General features: G+C 54.4%; 1 protein-coding gene across 2 annotated transcripts in view; it reads right to left on the bottom strand.

Annotated features, from left to right (window-relative positions):
• The window catches only part of DCHS1 (dachsous cadherin-related 1), a 93,286-nt gene that overhangs the window by 28,919 nt on the left and 43,152 nt on the right, over positions 1-21,215 (bottom strand). For both annotated transcript variants that reach the window (XM_052813029.1, XM_052813028.1), the window contains exons 2-4: positions 19,332-21,142; positions 543-731; positions 199-430 (exon numbers count right to left, since the gene is read on the bottom strand). In XM_052813029.1, coding sequence (XP_052668989.1) covers positions 199-430; positions 543-731; positions 19,332-21,083 — 2,173 coding nt within the window. In that variant the 5' untranslated portion in view covers positions 21,084-21,142. The remainder of the gene's footprint in view (positions 1-198; positions 431-542; positions 732-19,331; positions 21,143-21,215) is intronic.

The raw sequence follows: 21,215 nt of genomic DNA, 5'->3' as shown, positions 1-21,215 counted from the left end.
CTGAGTCTGGGAAGGGGGTGCCAGAGGCTCAAGAAGCCGAGGCAGGGAAGATGTGGCAGGGAGCGGAACAGACGTATTCTGGTGGCAGACTGCACTGCTGAGATCGCCAAGCAGTGACCCTCAGGCTGGCTTTTACACCTGCCCGCATCCCACTGCTCTGACTGCTGCCAACTCTGGCTGCCCTCTGAGCTCTCTCACCTGTGTCCTTGTTGAGGGAGAAGAGAGGGGGTGAGTTTCCCAGGACAATGCGGTAGGTCACTTTCCCATTCAGCCCCTCATCCTTGTCGTGGGCAGTAACACGCAGCACAGCTGTACCTGGCATGCTCTGTGTGCTGATGCTGGCAGCATACTCCAGCGGGTAAAACACTGGCCGGTTGTCATTTATGTCCTCCAAGAAAACCTTCACATACACCATGGAGTTCAGGCCACCCTGTGGAAGGACCAGATCAGAGATGGTGCAAGAGCAGGGGCAAGGACAACAGTATCCCCTGCACAGTGCTGAGTCAGCAGTATCGCATCCCCGCGGCCTCTCCAGCACTCACCCCATCAACAGCAGTGATGGTAAAATCATAGGCAGACGTGCCCTCATCACGATCCAGAGGCTGCACAGTGCACAGCTGCCCTGTGTGCTTGTCAATGCTGAACTGCGTGGGGACAACACTGCCGATGCCAGAACCAATGGAGTAGGAAAGGGAGCCAAAAGTGCCGCTGTCTGCATCTGTGGCTGTCACCTGGATGAGGGAAGACACTACATGAGCAGGGCCAGCATCACAGAGAAGACCACCAGCCAGACCCCGCCTGTCACCACCACCATCTCCACGATCCAGTGCTGCCCTCTGCTCCATGGCCTACAACCACTGCACAGTCCTCCAAGCTGGCCATAGTAAAGCAGACTGACAGTTACCACCTCAGCCCTGTGATTCTTGTCCCAGACAAGCCACCACTTCCTCTGCAGCCCTCCCTGCAAGAAGACAGGGCCTCCCAGGGGCTCACTGGCTGCAGACAGCGCCCTGGGCAGTGCTGCAGGCAGCTGCAGGGCACCCCAGGATCAGCCTATGCTGGCCCGGTCCCTCTGAGGGGACACAGAGAGGGGGGAGCACAGCATTGCAGACTTGCAAGAGCTGCACCATGATTTCTATCTACAGTGTTGCCATGCGTCCCTGCACCACCAGAGGTGCCTTGTTTCGGGTGATACCTCCCTTCTTGCACCCCTGGGGCAACATCCATGACCCAGGTCAACAGACTTGCCTTAGCAAAGGAAAAGGCCATACAGAGAGGGGGTGCAGAAAGGCCAAGCCTCAGACAGATGCCAAGAATCTAGCAGCCAAGCATCCCCATTGCATGCTGCTTAATCAGCCAGCCAGGGACAACCCACACTTTTGCAGCAGCTGCCCCTGGCCCTCTGCTCCTTCTTTTCTGCAAAGATGCTTCAGACAAGACAAGGAAGAACAACAGCCCCCTTTTCACCATGACCCTGGCTTTGTCCTGCTCTCAGAGCTCTGTGCCCAGCAGCCCTGGGCTCTGAGGATGATGACTGAGGGTGGCATTGCCCTGTGACAGCCAGGGCCCATGAAGGACATGAATTGCATTAGCAGTTACAGACGCAGCAGAAGGATTAAAGCTGCTCCCTGCTTGCAAGGCCTCAGTTCCTCCTTGGGCTCCTTGCAGAGCTCAGGTCAGCAGAAAACAGCTCCTTCCCCCTGACCCCAGCATCACTGCCCATGGCTCATCCACCAGCTGGGAGCTCTGCACAGAGAACAAAGCTAGAGGACGGAGCCAGGAGGGAGGCAGCTGGGCCAGGCCCGGGTGAAGTGGAGTTCAGGCCTCATCAGCCACAGCTCCTCCCAGCAGCAGCGCTGGGGCCTCGGCTCCCGTGAGCGAGAAGCACAGGAACGTTGCACGCGCGCCAAGGAAAGGGCCCAGCTGGGGGCTGCAAACAGCTCTTTCCTTCGGGCAGGGCCCCTAACCTGAACCACTCACCCGATCATCAGAGATGGAGGAACAACAAGAGAGAGCACAGAGAATGGCTGGGCCAGGGAAGAAAAAATAAATCGGGTAGAGGTGGGACCTCCCTCCCCCCAGACCATATGCTCTGCACCCCAGGGAAGGGAGGCAGCACCTGAGACAGCCCATTGCCAGTTCTCCTGCCCTGTGATCCACAGCCTCCAAGGAGGGGAGGCAGCACCTGCAACACACCCTCACCAGCTCTCCTGCCCTGCCGCCTGCGGTCTAAGGGGATGCCGGAGGGGAGAACCTGAGAGCACATCTACAAAGAGCACCATGCTCCCTGTACAGAGTATTTGCTCCCCAACCCTGCAGCAGCTGCCAGAAGAAGCACCATGAAACAGGATCCCCCTTCCCTGCTCCAGCTGCAGAGCACTCAGAGCCACAGGTGCCATGACAGCAGCCCAGCCAGAAAGCACTTTGGGAAATCAGAACCCCTGAGTTCAACATCCTCCCTCCCTCCTGCCCCAGCTCCCTTTGCCGTGGAGCTGCTCATCTGAGAGTATAAATCTGACCTCACTGACATTGCTGAAACCTGTATTCAGGTTACCTGTATTCTGGCTCCATGTTGGATATTATTACTGGGGTAAGAGCCCTGTACCAATAGACTTGAGCTGTATGCCATGCCTGGGTTTTAGCTGGTAGCATTCTCTACCACAGCAGATGGAAACGCACCTGAAACTGATAAGCTGCCACAGTGATTGGAATAGGCACTATGTGGCAAATTAATAACTTCTTTCCTTCAAAATGAACTGCTTACCATTCTGAAACCGCTCTAAAATGCATGTCAGCTGCTTTAATACACTGTACAGTCACAAGCTCTGCAGCAGAGTAAGGTATTTTCCTTAGGCTCCTCGGGCCAAGGGCTCTGGTGCTTCCAGAATGGCCTCCCTTAATGTTCCCCAACTTAACCATCCTCTGATGGTCACCATCCTAAGAAAGATACCCACAGGGGAAGCTATCCGGAAATCCAGCTTTCTGCCACAGGAGCTGGGTCAGATTTGGGGAACAGGGGAGAAACAGTCGAGGTCTCACTATTATACTGTACAGCACCATCTCCCTGTCTGCTCCCTGGTACCCAGAGCCATGTCCCTGCAAGACTGCCTCATGGAGCCAGTAGTCTGGCATCAGAGCCAAACCTAGCTGTAAAGCCAGGGCAAAGCATTCTCTGAAAAGTTCCCTGTTCACGTGTCCAGTACTCCACCTCCTCATCCTGCTGCGGGACTGGTGGACCAATGGTCTAACACAAACCCTGCCTGTACAAGCCCACACAGGGTCCAAGAGAGGTCATGTCACTGCTACACCAGCACTGGTGCAGCCACTCACTACAGGAGACCTGCATCTGGTCCTAATCTCACTTGGAGGGGTGGTGCTAAACTAGTGCTCAGGGAAAAGCCACAGGAACAACAAAACACCTGAAGGAGCAGCTAACTGTGTTAGCTCAGTCTGGGGCAGCTGGACAGTTTGCTTAGCATCTCTGCCACTGTGTGGACAGGGAGTGGGGCTGTGGCTGGCGCATCCCCCAGCCCGAGCTCTCCTGCCCACAGGCAGGCAGTGCCTGCAGACTGCTGATGTCCTGTGTGTGCATTCCATGGGCTGGGGCTGGCCTGATCCCCGCTGCAGCTGGGGTGATGCCTCCTGGGGACTTCCCTGACAGGCAACACAGGGTTTGTTCAGCCACCAGGTATGGCATGTGTAGCTGGGACCCACGGCTGCAGACTGCAGAGCACATGCAGTCTGGGACATGGTGCACATTTTTAGCTGTGAAGATAATTAACCACCAAATTGGCTCATCAAGGCCTGTGGTGAATTCACCACTCCTGGAAATTTTTAAACCAAGACTGGATATTTTTCTAGGAACTCTTCTAGAAGCTAGTGCAGGGCAGCCCCAGGCTCTGTATTTAGCACCCACCCCAAATCTTGGACAGCTTGATTTTACTGTAGCGTACTTAGGACGCTCCTGATGTTTGCCTGAGAAATAAGAGGGAAATGGGGTTAAGCTGTCTATAGGACAGCCCAGGAAACACACCATTCAGGTTTGTGCAAGGCCTGCTGCTTGAATATGTGGGAGCAGGAGTCAGAGCTCTGAGCCTGAATGGAGCCCCTACAGCACCCTCACCTCTGACTTCTTTGAACATCCTGCAGGGCCAAGACTGGCTGTTCCCAGGAGGAGCTATGGGAGAGGAGAAAGGAGAGAAGGAGAAGGCTGCAGCAAGGAACAAGACACCTGCATGAACTTTCAGGGTCAGCATGCAGATACGAGATGTGGGCAAAGCAGTGGGGTCACCTCATGTGCACAGGACACCTGCACAAGCTCAGAGGATCACCACGGATACACCAGGCACAATGTGCAGAGGCGAAGTGCGTGCTGTGTTTCTGCCCAAGACTACAGTATGCACAGCTGCAATCCCATGTGCCAAGAACAGAAGTGTTCACAAAGCACAAGTGCAGGGAGACTCCCCATATTGGGTGAAAATGTTCTGTGTCGTGTTGTCAGACAGCAGTGATGCCACAGCCCAGCACTCTCTCCCATGTTGGGACTCCAGAGGGTGCTCCATGAGGCAGGGAGTGTGGTGACCCTGGAGCTCTGACATCAAGAGTCCAGATGTTCCCATTCACAGACCCAGCCAGATCAGCAGTGAGAAGGAAGCCATGGTGAATTGTTTCTATGGTTCATTACGTTCTCTGCTGAAGACCTACTTCTGATCACTGCTACTACCTGAGTCTGATTCTGTGCTTGTAAGACTAAGGGGCAGTTGTTCTCAGAAACCCTCTCTGTATTGGTATTGGTGGGTGGACCAGGCAACCCATCCCCTTCCTGGATAAACCAGCTGCACAGTCAGAGTGTTTTCTGGCCTGTCGCTTTCCTGTTCGATCCTGTAGGACCCCATTCTCCAAAGGGAAATCCTTTGCCATCAGGAGATAATGGCTGCAAGAATGCATCCTGCTATTGCACATGGGATGTGCTTCTGACAGCAATCAGCTCCTTGGTCTTGAAGAGAGAGGGAGACCGAGACTCAGGGTCCTGCAGAGCATCCTGCTCGAGTCCAGAATGAGGCCAGGGTTTCTGAGCAGCACAGGGCCAATGCTCCCACCTGTCTTTCGGCCTTGTTAAGATGTGCTTGGCTGCAAGCATGGTATTTCTCTGGAACCTGCTGCAGCTGTGCACAGCACATGGAGCATTACTCTCCCTCCATGCCTTGTCCTCTCATTCTGCCTACAGCATGCTCCTGGGATAGGCCAGCCTTCACACAGCCTCACCTAGAGCCCACTCAGTCCAGGGCAGCACTGGTGTCCCCCAGCACTGCACACCGTGATAGCCATGGCCAGGTCTGGCCTGCAACAGGCTACTACACCTCTCCCATGTTCCACAGCACACCCCATCCCTAGCTGCCTCTTGTGCCCCACACAGCTCCATCATGTCCCAGGCCTCATACATGCACTAAGACTGGTGCCTTCCTTTTGTCACCCCCAGTGACACCTCCTTACCCAGGATATCCCCTGTATTGCCAGCTTCCTCCACCGCCCCTTACCCAGGATATCCCCTGGCCATACAGTGGTGCTCCACAGTTCTGCTGTGGCTGTGCAGAGCCAGCACCTGACCATGGGTGGGAGAGCGTAGCCAGGGCTTGAGGCACTCCATCTCTCTTCACGTCTGCCTTCCCCCTTGCAGGGCAGCACAGCACGGCCTCAACCTGTGAAGGTGTGCTGGCAGTGCAGAGTTCAACAAAAATGCAAAAAATGCGGAATTCCTCGCTTCAGGGCACAGCGATATCGAATTGTATAGATTTGGAAAGCAACTACCCACATTCACAGGGAAAAATCCACTAAAGGCTTTAAACACAAGGACATCAATGCTGGGCCAGGAAATCCCTGAGTTGAAGCTGCCAAGGAGGCAGCAGTACCTGAGGGAAGCCTCTGGATCACAGCCCCTGGGTCTCACAAAGAATTTCAATTTCCCAGGCCAACCAGGGGTGACACATAGCTGGATCTGCTATTCGCTAGCAAGGGAGAACTGGTTGAGGATGTGGTAATCAGCAGTAGCCTTGGCTGTAGTGGCCATGAAGTAGTAGTGTTCAGGATCCTAAAGGGAGTGAGGAAGGACAGTAGCAGAGTACAGACTCTGGACTTCAAGCAAGACTTCAGCTTATACGGGGAACTGGTAGGTGGGAGGAATCCCCTGGGAGGCAGCTCTGAAGGCCAAGGGAGCTCAGGAAAGCTGGCGAGCCTTCAGGACAGCATACTCCAGGCAAAAGAACAGTCCATCCCAGTACTCAGGAAAACAAGGCGACATGTCAGCAGATGGCCTTGGCTAAGCAGGGACCTTAGGGCTAAGATGCAATGCAAAAATGCAGCATATGGGAGGTGGATGCAGAGGCAAGCTACAAAGGAGGAATTTACAAACATTGCCCAGGCATGTAGGGATGGTGTCAGGAAAGTCAATGTTCATGTGGGGTTGAGACTTGCAAGGAAAATTGAGGGTGCTAAGAAGAGCCTTTACCACTACCTTGGTAGGAGAAGGCTGAATAAAGGCCCATTTCTGAATGCAGTGGGTGATTTAGTGACAGGAGACATAGATAAGACTGAGACACTCAATGCCTCCTTTACCTCAGTCTTCACCTACAAGGTCTCCCAGGCCTCCATGCTTTTTGAAAGGGTTCAGAGAGCTACCAGACAGGGATGAAGATTGAGTCAAGATTTCTTCAGTGAACTTGATCCATACGAATCCATGGGACCCAACAGGCTGCATCAATGGATGCTGACAGAAACGGACTTGCAGGGCTGCTCTTGCAAATGTGGTGGAGATCAGAGGAGATCCCTGACAACTGGAAGAAAGCAAATATTGCACCCCACCTTCAAAAAAGGCCAAAAGGATGATCTGAGGAGCTACACTCTTGTCAGCGACACTGTAGCCCCTGGGAGAATCATGGAGCGAGTCCTCTTGGAGCATGTTTTTGGCCACATGGAGGAGCCTGGGAGGGGAACAGACAGCATGGACCGACCATCCTGTTTGCTTTCTGTGATGCAATGATGGGATCTGTGGTTGAATGGATGACAGCTGTGGATGACAACTGCCTTGACTTTAAGAAGGTTTTTTACACCTTCTCCCACCAACCTCATACCCACGGCAGGATGTTACTGTTTGGAGGGCTGGACAACCAGGTGGGTAAAAAACAGGTTGGAGGGTTGGGCTCAGAGCGTGGTGGTTCATGAGCTGCGCTCTGCCTGGAGGCAGGTGACAAGCGGAGCACCACAGGGACCAGCCCAGGGACCTCTCCTGCTTAACATCTTCAGCAATGACCCAGGGCAAGCACCGAGGGCACGCTCATCAAGGTTACAGATGACACCAGCCTGGTGAGGGGGAAGCAGCTGGCATGCTCGAGGGCAGGACTGCACCCCCAGGGCCTCGGGCAGGAGGGAGGAATGGGCCGACAGGAGCCGCACAAAACTGAGCAAGGACAAACGCCAAGTCCTGCTCCGGGAAGCAGAGCACCCCTGCAACAGCACAGGCCGGGACTGCCAGGCTGGGGAAGCAGCTCCGGGGAAAATGTCCTGGGGGCCTGGGTGGGCAGCGAGCGGGACATGAGCCACAGCGCACCCTGGCAGCAAGGAGAGCCCAGCAGCACCCTGGCCTGCGCAAACAGGGCACAGCCAGGAGGTCGAGGGCAGGCATTATCCTCCCCTCTGCTCAGCCCTTGCTAAACCACATCTAGACACCCCATCTAGTTTTGGGCCCCCAGTACAGGAAAGACCTTGACAAACTGCGGCGAGTTCAGGGGCGGCCACTGCGCCCGTTAGGGGCTGGAGCACCTGCCCCGTGAGGAGCTGCTGAGGGACCGGAGCTTGCTCAGCCTTCAGGGGAGAAGGCTGCAGACCTAAGAGCAAGCTGCCAGCACCGATGGTGAGCTTCTCGAGGAAACAGAGCCGGGCTCTTCACAGTGGTGCACAACAAGAGAAGAAGAGACTACAGGCATCGGTGGAAATGAGAACTTCAAGCTGGACACCGGGGAAAGCTTTTTCCCTGTGAGGACCATCCAGTATTGGAGCAGGTTGCCGAGAGAGGCTGTGCAGCCTCCCTCCTTGGAGCTTTTCAGGATGCTACTGGATGAGGCTGTGAGCAGCCTGGTCTGACCCCACAGCTGCCCCTGCTTCGAGAAGGAGGTTGGACCAGCGACCTCCCAAGGTCTCTCCAATCTGAATTACTCTATGACTCAGTGATCCAGCTGTTGCACCCTTTCCCCAGCACAGGATATTGGACACTAGTAAAACAGCTTACTCTGCTATACAGAACTTTGCTCTGCTGTACTATAGCTGCTCTTTGGCTCCTTGTTCAGCACTCAATGTAGCCCTGTGCTATATGGCCCTTTGTCTTGAACATTGTAGGATCCCTATCTCAGGACTCACAACCGTTGCACAGTCAGCAGCAGCCCCAGATTTGCTGCAGCAAATCCAGCCAGTCCCAGCAATAGATGCTCCCCCTCCTCTTCTCCTAGTCGCACACAGGCTAGTTCACAATTCTTCCTCTGAACCCATGCGCTCCTTTCCTGTGCCCATGGGGCTGGGCAAATGCAAGGTATTTGGGAGGGCTCCAGCAACACAGTCCTCAAATCCCTGTTAATCTTATAGGCAGAGGGCTGCAGGACTAGTTGGGGTTTCCTCAGATATCTGTGTCCCTACAAGAGGGCAGGAGCCTTGCACCAAGCCAGAGTCATACAGCACCCTAGCATCTCTCCACATGCATATACCACCATGTGGCTCTGCAGCTGCCCCCACCTCTGTCCATAACTCACAGCAGGGGGTCACAGCATGCTGAGGTCCAGTGAGGACCAACAGGTACAGATTCGTGGGAGGTCTTTCCAACAGAATCTACATCTCCCAGACACACAAATATGCAGTGACACTCCCAGACACTGCAAACAGCAGTGATTCAGTATATTAATCCTACAAAGCCTCCACTCACCTGTGTCACATAGCAGAATGTACACATATTCATGTACTCACTCATTCTCTGTTCCCCAAACCTTGCTTGCTGGCTGCTTCTCTCCTGCAGCACTGTCTTGGCTTCACTGACCCCCTGCACTAAGCCTAGGCCCACCTCTAGCACCTCTTGAACTTCTGCCTTGGGTGTTTTCACAGTTCCAGCGTGTCCAGGGTCCATCTTTCCTAAAACGCTTTCCACTCCTCGGTCCTAGCAAGGGTAAAGCCTCCTCGAGCTAGCACAGGCTGAGAGTTCCCAGGTGATACGTAGCCAAAAAGAGAAAATAATCACTGGGGAAGGGAGAAAGAAGCATGAACCCACCCCCTTCCCAAGGGCCATGAGACACCCACTGTATTTGGCTTGGAACAAGTATATACTAAGGCAAAAGACAGCAGTGGTCAGCAGGATCCTGTGCCCTTCACTAGTTAATGTTTCAGTGCTAGTTCATACTTGAGTCCTAACAAGATAGGCTGACAATTTTAAGGTTATTTGGAAATAGGTTGTATGCTTGGTTTTTGTTGTTTCCTCCTTACACAAGTCAAGGGAAATAAGAAGAGAATACAAGAGAGAACAAGTGACACACTGTGCAGCAGCACAAACCAAGAGCTGGGCTGCAGAGGAAAACCTGATGGAGGGGAATTAAGATTTTTTTTTACTAAACAAGTGAAGCAAGAGGAGGGAGAGGCAGGGTGAAGCCAGGGAGAATATGCCACTTCAATATGAGGGGACAGCCTGAACCAGAGGCCAGCATCCTGGTGCTGCTGAAGGAAGCAGACAACCTGGAGATCCAGCTGGAGATCAGGGGCTGGAGATTGATTCCGGGGCCAGAAACCAACAGCATCCTTAGGGGAAAAGCTGCATTTCACTGCAGACTTTGGAGATAAGATGTTTAGTATAGACAGTTGTTAATCAGTGCTGCAGCCATGGCCCAGAGCAGGATGGGGGACAGGGGACAAAGGCACTCAAATGCTGACAGCTGCTGAGTGGGCAGTGAGCCCTTACAGACAACCCCAACAGGATGTTTTGTACATTGGGCAGCCTCTCCGTGTCTACAGAAGTTGTTTGCGACCACTATAAAAAGGCTGAGGATGTTCTCAAGTCTATATGCATGACAAACAGTGAATATTTAGAGACGTGATTAGCCAGATACTGTAAACTCAGACCTAGGAATATCATGACAGTCATGTGAACGCTAGTATGTAAAAGGCATGCCAGCAAGAGAAATGTACTAACTGAAAACCACACAAAAATGCAAAACGTTAAAATAAAATAGCTACAGTTTGGCACAATCACCATCTGTGTGCCAGGGAGGAGAACTGGGAAAGGCCTAAAGGATGAGAGGCAAGGGGAAAAGGGATAGGACAGTAAATGCAAAAGGAACTGCACGATGTAGTGGTAGCATAAGGCTGGGATATGCTACTGTTGTTTTTGCATTAAAAAATCATAGAATCATAGAATAGTTTGGGTTGGAGGAGACCTTCAAAGGTCATCTAGTCCAACCCCTCTGCAATGAGCAGGGACGTCTTCAACTAGATCAGGTTGCTGATGTCAAGTCAGGAAAAGAAACTGGATGAAATTGACAGACAAAATATATTGTTCTTTCCATATAATGGAGGCAAATGAAATGGCATGTGCCCCTTGGCACCCAAGAATGTATTAAGGAACCCGGGGGATGAACCTGATGCTGTGTTTTGAAGACTTTTCTTTCATAGGCATAGAAGAGGCCGCTACCATGGAGGGGGTCAGGGAATACATCTGGGGCATTTCCTGCTGAAATCACTAACTGATCATTGTAATTACATGAAAATGTAGCTGTTTGCATTCAACTCCCAACTGGATTTGAATCTGGAAAGGGATGTCAAAGTCAAGAAGAAGGCCTTCTATAAGTGCATAGGTGACAAAAGGAAGGCTATGGAAAATGTAGGCCCACAGCTGAAGGAGACGGGGGACCTGGTGACACAGGACATGTAAAAGACTGGGGTACTTAATGCCTTCTTTCCCTCAGTCTTTACTAGTTAGACTGGTCTTCAGGAATCCCAGGTCCCAGAGACTGGGCTGAAGGCTGGAGCAAGGAAGATGTACCCTTGGTTGAAGAGGATCAGGTCAGTGAATTCTTAAGCAAACTGGACATAGATAATTCCATGGGCCTTGATGGGATGCACCCATGGTGCTAAGGGAGCTTGCGAGGCCACTCTCAATAATCTTTGCCCAATCATAGTGTTTGGGAGATGTGCCTGAAGACTGCAGGAAAGTAAATGTCACTCCTATCTTCAAGAAGGCTAAGCAGGAGGACCCAGGTTACTACAGACCAGTCAGCCTCACCTCGATCCTTGGGAAGGTGATGGAGCAGCTAATCCTGGAAACCATTTCTATGCACATGAAGGACAAGAAAATCATCAGGAGTAGTCAGCATGACTTCACTCAAGCGGAAGTCATGCTTGACCAACTTGATAAATGACTGGCCTGGTAGAAGAAGGAAAAGCAGTGGATATTGTCTAGCTGGACTTCAGTAAGGCCTTTGACACTGTCTCCCATAAGATCCTCACAGACAAGCTGTTGATGAATGGGCTGGATGAGCAGACAGTGAGGTGGACTGAAAACTGGCTGAATGGCTCAGCCCAGAGAGTGGTGATCAGTGGCACAAAGTCTACTTGGAGGCCAGAAGCTAGCAGTGTACCCCAGGGGTCAATACTGGGTCCATTCCTGCTGAACATCTTCATAAATGATCTGGATGATGGGGCAGAGTGTACCCTCAGCACGTTTGCTGATGACACGAAATTGGATGGAGTGGCTGACACGTCAGAGGATTGTGCTGCCATCCAGAGGGACCTCGACAGGCTGGCAAAATGGACTGACAGGAACTTCACAAAGTTCAACAAGGGGAAGTGCAAAGTCCTGCACTTGGGGAGGAACAACCCTGTGCAGGAATATATGCTGGGGGCCACCCAGTTGGAAAGCAGCTTGGCAGAAAAGGACCTGGGGGTCCTGGTGGACACCAAGTTGAAGATGAAACAGCAATGTGCCCTTGCTGCAAAGGGGGCGAATGGTATCCTGGGCTGCATCAGGAGGAGTGTTGCCAGCAGGTCAAAGGAGGTGATCCTGCCCCTCTACTCAGCACTGGTGAGACCACAGCTGGAGTGCTGGGTCCAGTGCTGGGCTCTCCAGCACAGGAGAGAGATGGACATACTGGAGAGAGTCCAGTGAAGGGCCGCAAAGATGATGAAGGGACTGTAGCATCTCTGCTATGAGCTGGGACTGTTCAGCCCGGGGAAGAGAAGGTTCAGGGGGGATATAATCCATACATGAAAGAGGATACCAAGAGGATGGCACCAGGCTATTCCTAGTGGTGCCCAGTGCCAGGACCGGAGGCAATGGGCACAAACTGAAACAGAGGAGGTTTCCTCTGAACATCAGGAAACACTTTTTCACTGTGAGGGTGACCAAGCTCTGGCACAGGTTGCCCAGGGAGGTGGTGGAGTCTCCATGCTTGGAGGTACTGAAAAGCTATCTGGACATGGACCTGGGCAACTGACTCTGGATGTCCCTGCTTGAGCAGAGGGGTGTTGTACTAGATTGTATCAAGAGGTCCCTTCCAAACTCAACCATTCTGTGATCTCCAGCCAAAGGCCCTCCTGAACCTCCCAGTTCCCCATTCAGCTCCAGCCCTTCTGAGAGAGCTGATCTGCTCCACCAGCCCTGCACAACAGCCCTGCCAGCATTGTGCAGCATCTGCTACCTGCCCCTTCTTCTCTGCAAGTTTGGTGAGAAGACTCCGCTTGTGCACCCTGCAGCTACTGCAGCTGGGCAGAAGAGCACCTCATGGGAGAGCTCTGGCCAAAGTAGAGCAGAAGTGGATGACAAAGAAGAGCAGCAAGATGGCTCAGGGTTAGGCAGAAAGAAACCAGAGCACCAGTCTTAGGGAGCTATGACTGCTGTGAGGGAAGGAGGGCAGGTGCTGGTCAAGTGTGCCTCTCCCCACCACATAAAGAATTGGGAGGACAAAGATGGGCGTTGAGGCCTTGTTATTTCACGCCCTCCTCCTAGTCCCCCAACAAGCCAGGAGGGATGAGTGGAGCCAAGGCACCACAAAGCTCTTACGTGCCCCAGAGTTGGGGATGGATGGAGAAGCACAGCCCCACACTGGGGTCCTCAGCTGCATCACCTGTAGGAGTCAAGGCTTCTCCTTCCCACAGACCCGCCTAGAGGGCAACACCAGAGCCCCTCAAACACAGTCATCTCCTGCCCTCCCAGCCTTACTGCTGACCCATGTACTGCTCCCCCCCCCCCCCCCAGTCCACAGCGCTGGAAAGGGATGGAGAGCTTCTCAGCAGCTCAGGCCTCCATTCTCTGGCTGTCCTCCCCACCTCCAGCGAGCGCAGTCAGCAGGCAGGGAGCTCATCTGGAGCCCTGCCCTGGCTGGATCTCTGCTACGCACATGTTACGCTGTGGCTTTGGCAAACATCTGGCTCTGGGCTCCCGCCCCTCAGAGTGACGGCTCTTGGTGGGAGAGGAGGGGAGGCTGGCGCCAGTGTGGTCAACGATCCCACGCACGGCTCCCTTTGCCTGACTGTGTGCCAGGCATCCTGCCCTCCCCAGCCCTGGCACAGCTGCTGACCAGCTAAAAGCAGCCAGGGAGCGGCCACGGCTGCTATTTCAGGAGCAGTCTCTGGCTCCTGGGCTGCATCTCAGCCTTCAGCATGCTCAGGCCTCGGGGGAGTAAGCGGGGGTCAGGGTTCGGCCCCAGCGATTGTCCAGCACACGTGGCCGAGGCGAGGGTCAGACCCTGAGGGTGCAGGGAGCGCCATGTCCGGGGGGAGCCCTCTGCACAGCTGCAGGCACTGCCTGCTTGCACCGCTAGCTCCCTGCAGCCCAGCAGCTACAGGGCACAGGCAAGGGCTCTGACTGGCGGCCCCACAGCCACAGCTTAGGCACGGACAGGCGCAGGACTGCCACAGCCATACACACCAAGGTACGGAGAACAGGGGCAGCCTGTGGCCTCCAGCACTGCTCTGGGATGGGGTACAGCCCTCAGTTTTGAGGAGGGGAAGCAGTTTAATCACAGACATTGGCAGGGACGTAGGACCGTGGCGGGCGAGGCTGGGCAACAGGCTGCAGGAGCCTGGGGTGAACACTGCCTTTTCTGCACAGAAAGAGGAGCACAGCTCACACATGGGCACCCAGGTGTCCTCTCTGGGGGAGCAGCAGGGAGGTGAAACAGGAGCTGCAGCAGGGAGCTACAGGGCACTGGGAGCCCCAGCAGAGCATGCAGGAGTTTGGGGGCTGAGCAGGGCAGGGAAGCTGGGCCTCTGCAGCGGAAGAGTGGTCAAGGTGGGGGGCTCGAGTGGGGCAGCAACAGTGCAGGGCGGAAAGTGACAGGGTCTGGCCACGGCCTCCTGGGGGGGCACTGATGCCAAGAAGGACTCCAGGGTGTTGGGCTGGGTTTTGGCTGTGCAGAGGTCGGGCAGAGAGTGCTCACAGAGCAGGTCTACACAGTGAGATGGGACACAGCTGGGCAAGACATGCAGGTGAGGCTGGGGCTCAGGGCAGCACGAGATGGAGCAGGGACGGGGAGCAGGAAGAGGCTGGGGTGTCCCAAGGGCCATGCAGGTGAGGGAGAGCACTGCCAGTGAGAGCTGCCCTGGGGGCAAAACAGCAAAGGTCCCTGGGGGAGTAGGCAACAGCAGCTGGCAGCAACCAAAGGGTGTGGAGAGAACAAGAGGGAGCAGAGTCGGGGCGGAGGGGGGGGATGCTGGCAGGCTGGGGCTCTGGGAGGGGAGGTGCAGGGACAGGCACGTTGGAGGGCAGCGTGCACAGGTGTGGGGCTGTGGGCGGAGATGGAGGAGGCAGGGTCTGAGCAAGGACTGTGGGAGGAAGAGGGGTTATAAGGGGCCCGGGGCTGAAGCAGAGGTGAGGGAAAAGGGGCAGCTGTGAGGGGGCTGGGGATCGGCGTAGAGGAAGGAGGGAGCTGTGCGAGGGGGCTGGGGGGAGGAGCGGAGCATGGGGGGAGAGGAGCGCGAGGGGCTGGGGCCTCTCGGCTGCAGTGGAAAAGCTGCTGCAGCTCCAGGGGAAATGCTACTTGAATTAATCATGGCGCTGGCTGCTGTGCCAAGCCCAGGAGGAGGCTGCTGGCAGCGCAAGGAAATAACTTTCACAGGAATTTGGAACAAATGCAGCTCTTCTGGCAGTAACAACAGCACTCACCTCCCCCACAACCTCCCCATGTACCAGCATCTCCCCCATGTCCCCACTCCTTGTGTACCCTCAGACTCTCCCACATTACAGCCTGCTCTCCCAGAAGCATGATGTGCTCCCTCGCCTCACTCTGCTCCCCAGCAAGCTCACAGGCGTCTCCCCATCTTGCCTCAGGAAGCTTGCCTTCTTGTTTCTGAGGAGGGGGAGGCCTGCTTTATGTCGTGCAAAGGTCTGAAAATAGGTTAGTGCTAAATCCCTTGTCCCAAGAAAATGAATGCATGTAGTAATGTCCTCCCCACCTCCCCCCATTCTCTTTGGCAGCAAAGTCGGTGAGCATTAGTCCTCTTGCTGTTCCAGTCCCTGTGCACGGCTACTCCCCGTGTCCTCTCACAGCTGCCCCCTTCAGTAGCATAACTGATGCATCAGGATTAGCCGTCAAGATTCTCTTTCAGTAATACAGTATATGTGGCCTGGTCTAGCCTACAGCACTTCATGCAGGTCTTCCTATCTTGGGCACAGGCCAAGAAGCTGTCCTGGTGCTGTGCATGCAGGATAGCCAGTCCCACAGAATCACAAATCAGTACTCAAACTTCAAAACTCATCAGGCTTGTCCTCAAAACTGCAAGATACAACTACATGTTAGGTGTGTTGCTGGTCAGCTTTGATTTCTGATGGTCTTGTTGCCCAACAATTGTGTGTATGGGTGCAAAGGAAATATGTAAACCCTGGTTGCAAAATAATTAATATTGGATCTATGCAAGAATCAATAATCCACCATCTCATCTCATTCACATTTCTGTCAAATCAGCCTGTGCTCACAACATGGGGTTTACACAGCTCTCTGTGCTTTATGCTGGCTGCCAGAGGACAGACAATACTTGATTTAGCATGAAAAGTTAGAAAGGCCCAGAAAGACAGTATCTGACCATGCATGCAGCTTGCTGGTATGAAGTCAAATGTTTAAAACAAATTTAAGCCAGCAGGGTGAATTTATACCAGAACAGTGCTTCACATCACATAACCATAGCATTCAAATGTAGTCCGATGAGCCCTAAAGCTTCTGTATTATCAACTCATGGCCACAGAGAGAAACAGACAACCAGTCAGTGACTATCCCTTGCTCTATTTTCTGCTGGTGTCGCGTTCACTGATTCCCTGGGCTGCTTCTCCACTGGTGTTTCTCTCTCATGTCAGACTGTGAGTTTGCTATTTCCTTTGCTTAGTGCTCATGCAGAGTCTGCTACTGTGGGACCTGGCCCATGATAAACACAAGTAATAAATAAAGAAGATGTTATGAGATCCTTTTTCTTTCTTGGGAGCTCAGGCCAGCAACCTGCTCTGCTCGTCTCTGTTCGTACACCGAATACAAAGACCGACCTGGCAGAAGATGGGGTGTACAAGGGAGCAGGAGACCTGCAGCCATTCTTCAAGTCTCCTCTGGTCACTCACATGGACTCCCCAGTTCCCCATCGTTCTGTCCTGCCCACGGAAAGCAGACATCACCATCTGAAAAGAGACCTGGTCCTCCCAGGTTCTTTGCTTAGAAACATGGCAGTCCAACAGAGGATCGAACCCACTCAGTTCTGTGCTGACCTTGGAGGCTGTCCTGTGTCCTGCACATCACGTTGGCAGGGCCTGCCTGTGCCCTAAGCTCTTGTGACCATTATGCACATCTGGACCAAATCCAGACCTTGACAGAGACCCCTTAACCTCCCAAGGCAGGATGAGCCCTGATGCCTAGAAGCCACAGACAGATGTAGTCAAGTGGGAGTAATTGCACACAGAGGCTGTGGGGCAGCACACCTGACATGGGCGACCCCATGGGACATGGTGCCGGCTGCTGGCCACCATGGACCCTGACAGCACCTCTGAAGCCCTCCTATTCAGGGCAACAGGGATGCTGTGGCTGAGGGGTGGCCCACTGGGCAGCTGTGCTCTGAGACCTGGGCTCCCTGCCCCAGCTCTACCCGGCTCCCCGACCTGGCTCGCTCCTGCTGCGGCCCAGTGCCGAGCCGGCAGCCTGGCCAGCCTCCTTTCCCATCCTCTCACGTTTCCCGGCTCAGAGGAAGCAGCAGCAGATGTGTGAGCTGTTTGCTTTGTGCCGAGGCCACGCGGGAGTTACCTGCGCTCAGCCCAGACGCGCCGTTTCCAAATGAAACATGAGGGCTGAGCCAAGACCATCGAAATCTGGCCAAACCCTCAGTCGCTGTCGGCCGCCGGGCCAGCACCTTCCCCTGCACAGTGCGGAGCTGGGCCGGCCCTTGCGCTACACCGGCCTCACCATGGCCAGGCAGCCACGAGCTGGACCAGCTTCTCTGTGCCATCTCCATGGCCCCGCACCGCCCCAGCTCCTCCTCAGGTCCTGCTCTCTCTCAGGCCTGTCCCTACACTCGCAGTCAGGAGCCCAGCCACCATCTCCAATTGCATTTCCAGAACGCCTTCACACACGGCAAGCGGCACTGAGCAGGAAGGCACGGAGAAGGAGAGAGAGGGGGGGCCTCCCTTCGGGGGCTGCCGCAGCCAAGACATCCCTGCACACGCCTGGGGCCTCCATGCTCACCCAGGGACACATGGCTCCTCCACTCCGACCCTGTCCCTGAACCCACCCCCAACCCCTTCCCCATCTCTGTCCCCAGCCCTGGTCCTGTCCCATCCCCACCCACCTGGGACAGTGTGGAGTGTTGCCCTGCACAGACCAAACCCAAATCTTCCCCCACCCAAATCTTCCTCCTCATCTCCCACCCACTTCTGCCCAGAATTACCCCCCGCAATCTCACCCTGACCCATCCCATACCCCCCCCAGATCTGCCCCATCCTAAACTTGCCCCTGCCCCGTGTCCCTTCTCTATTCTACACCTGGCCCTTCCTTCCACCCAATTTCTCCCCCCCCCTCCTAGCCCGTCCCCTGCACTCACCCACCCCACAAGCCCGTCTCCAGCACTCCCATCCCATATCATCAGTCCTCTGCATTCACACGCCCTGCATGGCCCACACTCACCAGCCCACATGCTCACACCCCGCCATGCCCCAGCACTGCACCCATAGAGTGTTTTTTCTTACCAGCTCCACTTCTTCCTCCAGGCCAATCCGGAGGCCCTTTTCCCTGGCCAGGTTGCAGGACCTCTTCCTGCCTTGTCTCATGGGCCCCAGAATTCCTGCTCTCCCCCTTGCCCCCTCCTCCTGGCCCCATGGGCACTGCTCACCACCTGGCCCCAGAGCTCCTCACGGCCCCAGCCAGACATCCCAGTGCCCCACGATTCCAGCAAAGAAGTGCCCCAAACCTCACAGGTGCTTGTCCCAACAGACAGTCTGGATGCTGCCTTGGTTGGCAGTGCCTTGCTGCACTACCGCACCAGTTCCCTACTGTCAGCCCCAAGCCCCACATCTCCCCATCCCGGCTCAGATGGGCTCCATCGCCTGTCTCCAGCAACCAGGCCTCCAGGGCCAGAGCTGTGACTGAAACAGCAAATGCAGGGAACACAATATACACAAAATACAAATGGCATCACTGGCACATCTCGGGGTCTGCAGAACCTGTCAGAGGGGCAGCAGCTCTCCGGGCCGCACCTGTGACCTCTCACTACACGAAGGCTGATGCAGCACAGTCTCTCAGCTCAAATCCCACAGGTGCTGTTTCCAAGGTAATATAGCGATACCAGTTGTGCATAATTAATGCCAATGTTCACAACCAGCCTAACACTGATGAACTTAGGCTGATGACTTCACAGGGGAGAAAGCAGTTAACAGCTTGACTACAAGCAACTTCCTAGAGGTCTTACTCATGTTCCTGAGCACCATTTTGAGTGTCCTGGCCTGCAAGGCAGCTCCACACTTGTGCAAGCAAGGCCTGGCACAGTGGGCCCCAATCTTAGCTGAGGTCAACACTGCTTTGCACGAAGGACATCCTGGAGGTGTGCCCATAGTATCAGTGATGCCACCCAGTACTCGTATGCAGAAAAGGTGTAACAGTGCTCTGCCCCATTTCCGACTCACACTGAGCACAGGGATCTCTGTTCTAGCATTCCTGCTGCAACTGTTGCCCATCTAAGCCATGACAACTGCACCAAACAGCCATCAGTAGCAGGTCTCCCATCCCAAGCCTCTCACAGCCCTGTCCATGCCCTCCTCAAGCTCAGCTCCTGACAGTTGTACCTACCTGTAAGAAGCAGGTCCCAACAGGGGTGTTCTCCTTCAGGGACACATTGTAGAAATTACTCCTGAACACTGGCTCATTGTCATTGACATCCTGCAGGGCCACATACACTACAGCTGAAGAAGAGAGGGCAGGGGTTCCCCTGTCTGTGGCCAGCACAGTCAGCTGAGGCTGAGGATCCTTCTCATAATCCAGTGGGGCAGCGGTGGTGATGATGCCTGTGGCAGGGTCAATGGCAAACCAGCTGGAGTGGGTGTCATGGCCATGCACGATACTGTACTGCACCTCCCCATTGGGACCCTGGTCCTTGTCACGAGCTGTCACCTGCAGGACAAAGCTGCCTGGGTACACAACCTCAGGGATGCTTTGTTTGTACTCCTGCTGGTCAAAGAGTGGAGGGTTGTCATTGATATCCATCACTTGCAGCACAAAGGCTGATTCTGCCCGGAGTGGGGGTGTTCCTGAGTCAGTAGCTGTCACCCGCAAATCATAGGAGTCTCTTTCTTCCCGATCCAGAAGCTGGTCCACACAGATCAGGTAGATGATGTTGTCCTTGGTAGTGAGGGCAAACTTGCCATCCCCTCCCTCCAGTGTGACATTGACATTGGAGTACTCACCATAGTCTGGGTCGGAAACAGAGATGCGTGCCACATACTGACCGGGCTGGGCTCCCTCAGAGATCTGCGGGGAGCCATCTTCACTGAGGAAGATGATAGTCATGGTAGGCTGGTTGTCATTGTAGTCACGCACATGAATAGTGACAAAGGCTGTGGTGACCTCAGGATGGACAGCCTTATCCCTTGCCTGCACCACCAGCTCATGCACCTTCCTTACTTCATAGTCCAGACCCTTGTTGAGCTTGATGACTCCAGTCCGGGAGTCAATGGTGAAGTACTGGTCAGGATCACTCTGCCGCCGGTTGATCTCATAAATCACATCCCCATTGTCACCTTCATCTGCGTCAGAGGCAAAGACCTGCAGGATGCTGCTACCAGGTTTCAAATTCTCTGAGATGAGAGTATGATAGCGGCTCTGGTTGAAGCTAGGAGCATTGTCATTGATGTCCTGGATGGACACATCCAGTGTCATCTGAGTACTCCGGGGAGGAGAGCCACCATCATAGGCTTCCAACAGCAGTGAGTATGATGAACGGTTCTCCCGATCCAAGACATTGCTGACCACCAGGTCCAAATACAGGACCCCATTTGGTCCTCGACGTGTTTCCAGGCGGAAGGCCTGCCCCACGTTCTCTCCCTTAATCACATAGCCTTGCGTATTGAGTAGGCCACTGTCAGCATCAAAGGCTGGGTCCAAGGGAAATCTGCTGCCAATGGGTGTGTGCTCTGGGATCTGGAAGGTGCTGTGTTGTTTGGGAAAGGCTGGAGCATGGTCATTGATGTCATTCACTTGGATGTTCACTTCTACTGTGATGCCCTCTGGGGTAACAGCAATGAAGCTGTAGCGGTCCCGAGTCTCTCGGTCCAGGACACGAGCTGTTTTGATGATACCGGTGTTCTCATCTATCCCCAAGTCAGTGGTAACTCCGCTGCCCTCCTGTGCCGAGATGAAATACATGTAGGCGCTAGTTCCAGGGGGCAGGCCAGCACTGATGTCCCCAATGATGGTGCCAGCTGGCTGCTCCTCATCGATTTGTAGATCCAGGGTGCCCAGGACAGCAGAGCCCTTCCCTGCTCTCAGGCCCCCAAGAATTAGCAGCTCCAGCAGAAACATGGCTGACCCCTTCATCTGTTCCATTGCTAGTGACTTGCAGAGCAGAGGGTGGCTTGATCTCCTTTGCAGTGTGCGCTTTAATCCTGCATGGAATGCAGACCAGAGGATGCTGGTTAAGAGGGAGCAGCAAAGGAAGGACAGGGGAAAAAAAAAAAC

This window comes from Harpia harpyja, chromosome 17 (genome assembly GCF_026419915.1).
Source record: "Harpia harpyja isolate bHarHar1 chromosome 17, bHarHar1 primary haplotype, whole genome shotgun sequence".
Taxonomy (NCBI): Eukaryota; Metazoa; Chordata; class Aves; order Accipitriformes; family Accipitridae; genus Harpia; species Harpia harpyja.
This window is presented reverse-complemented; position numbering and strand designations above follow the sequence as displayed.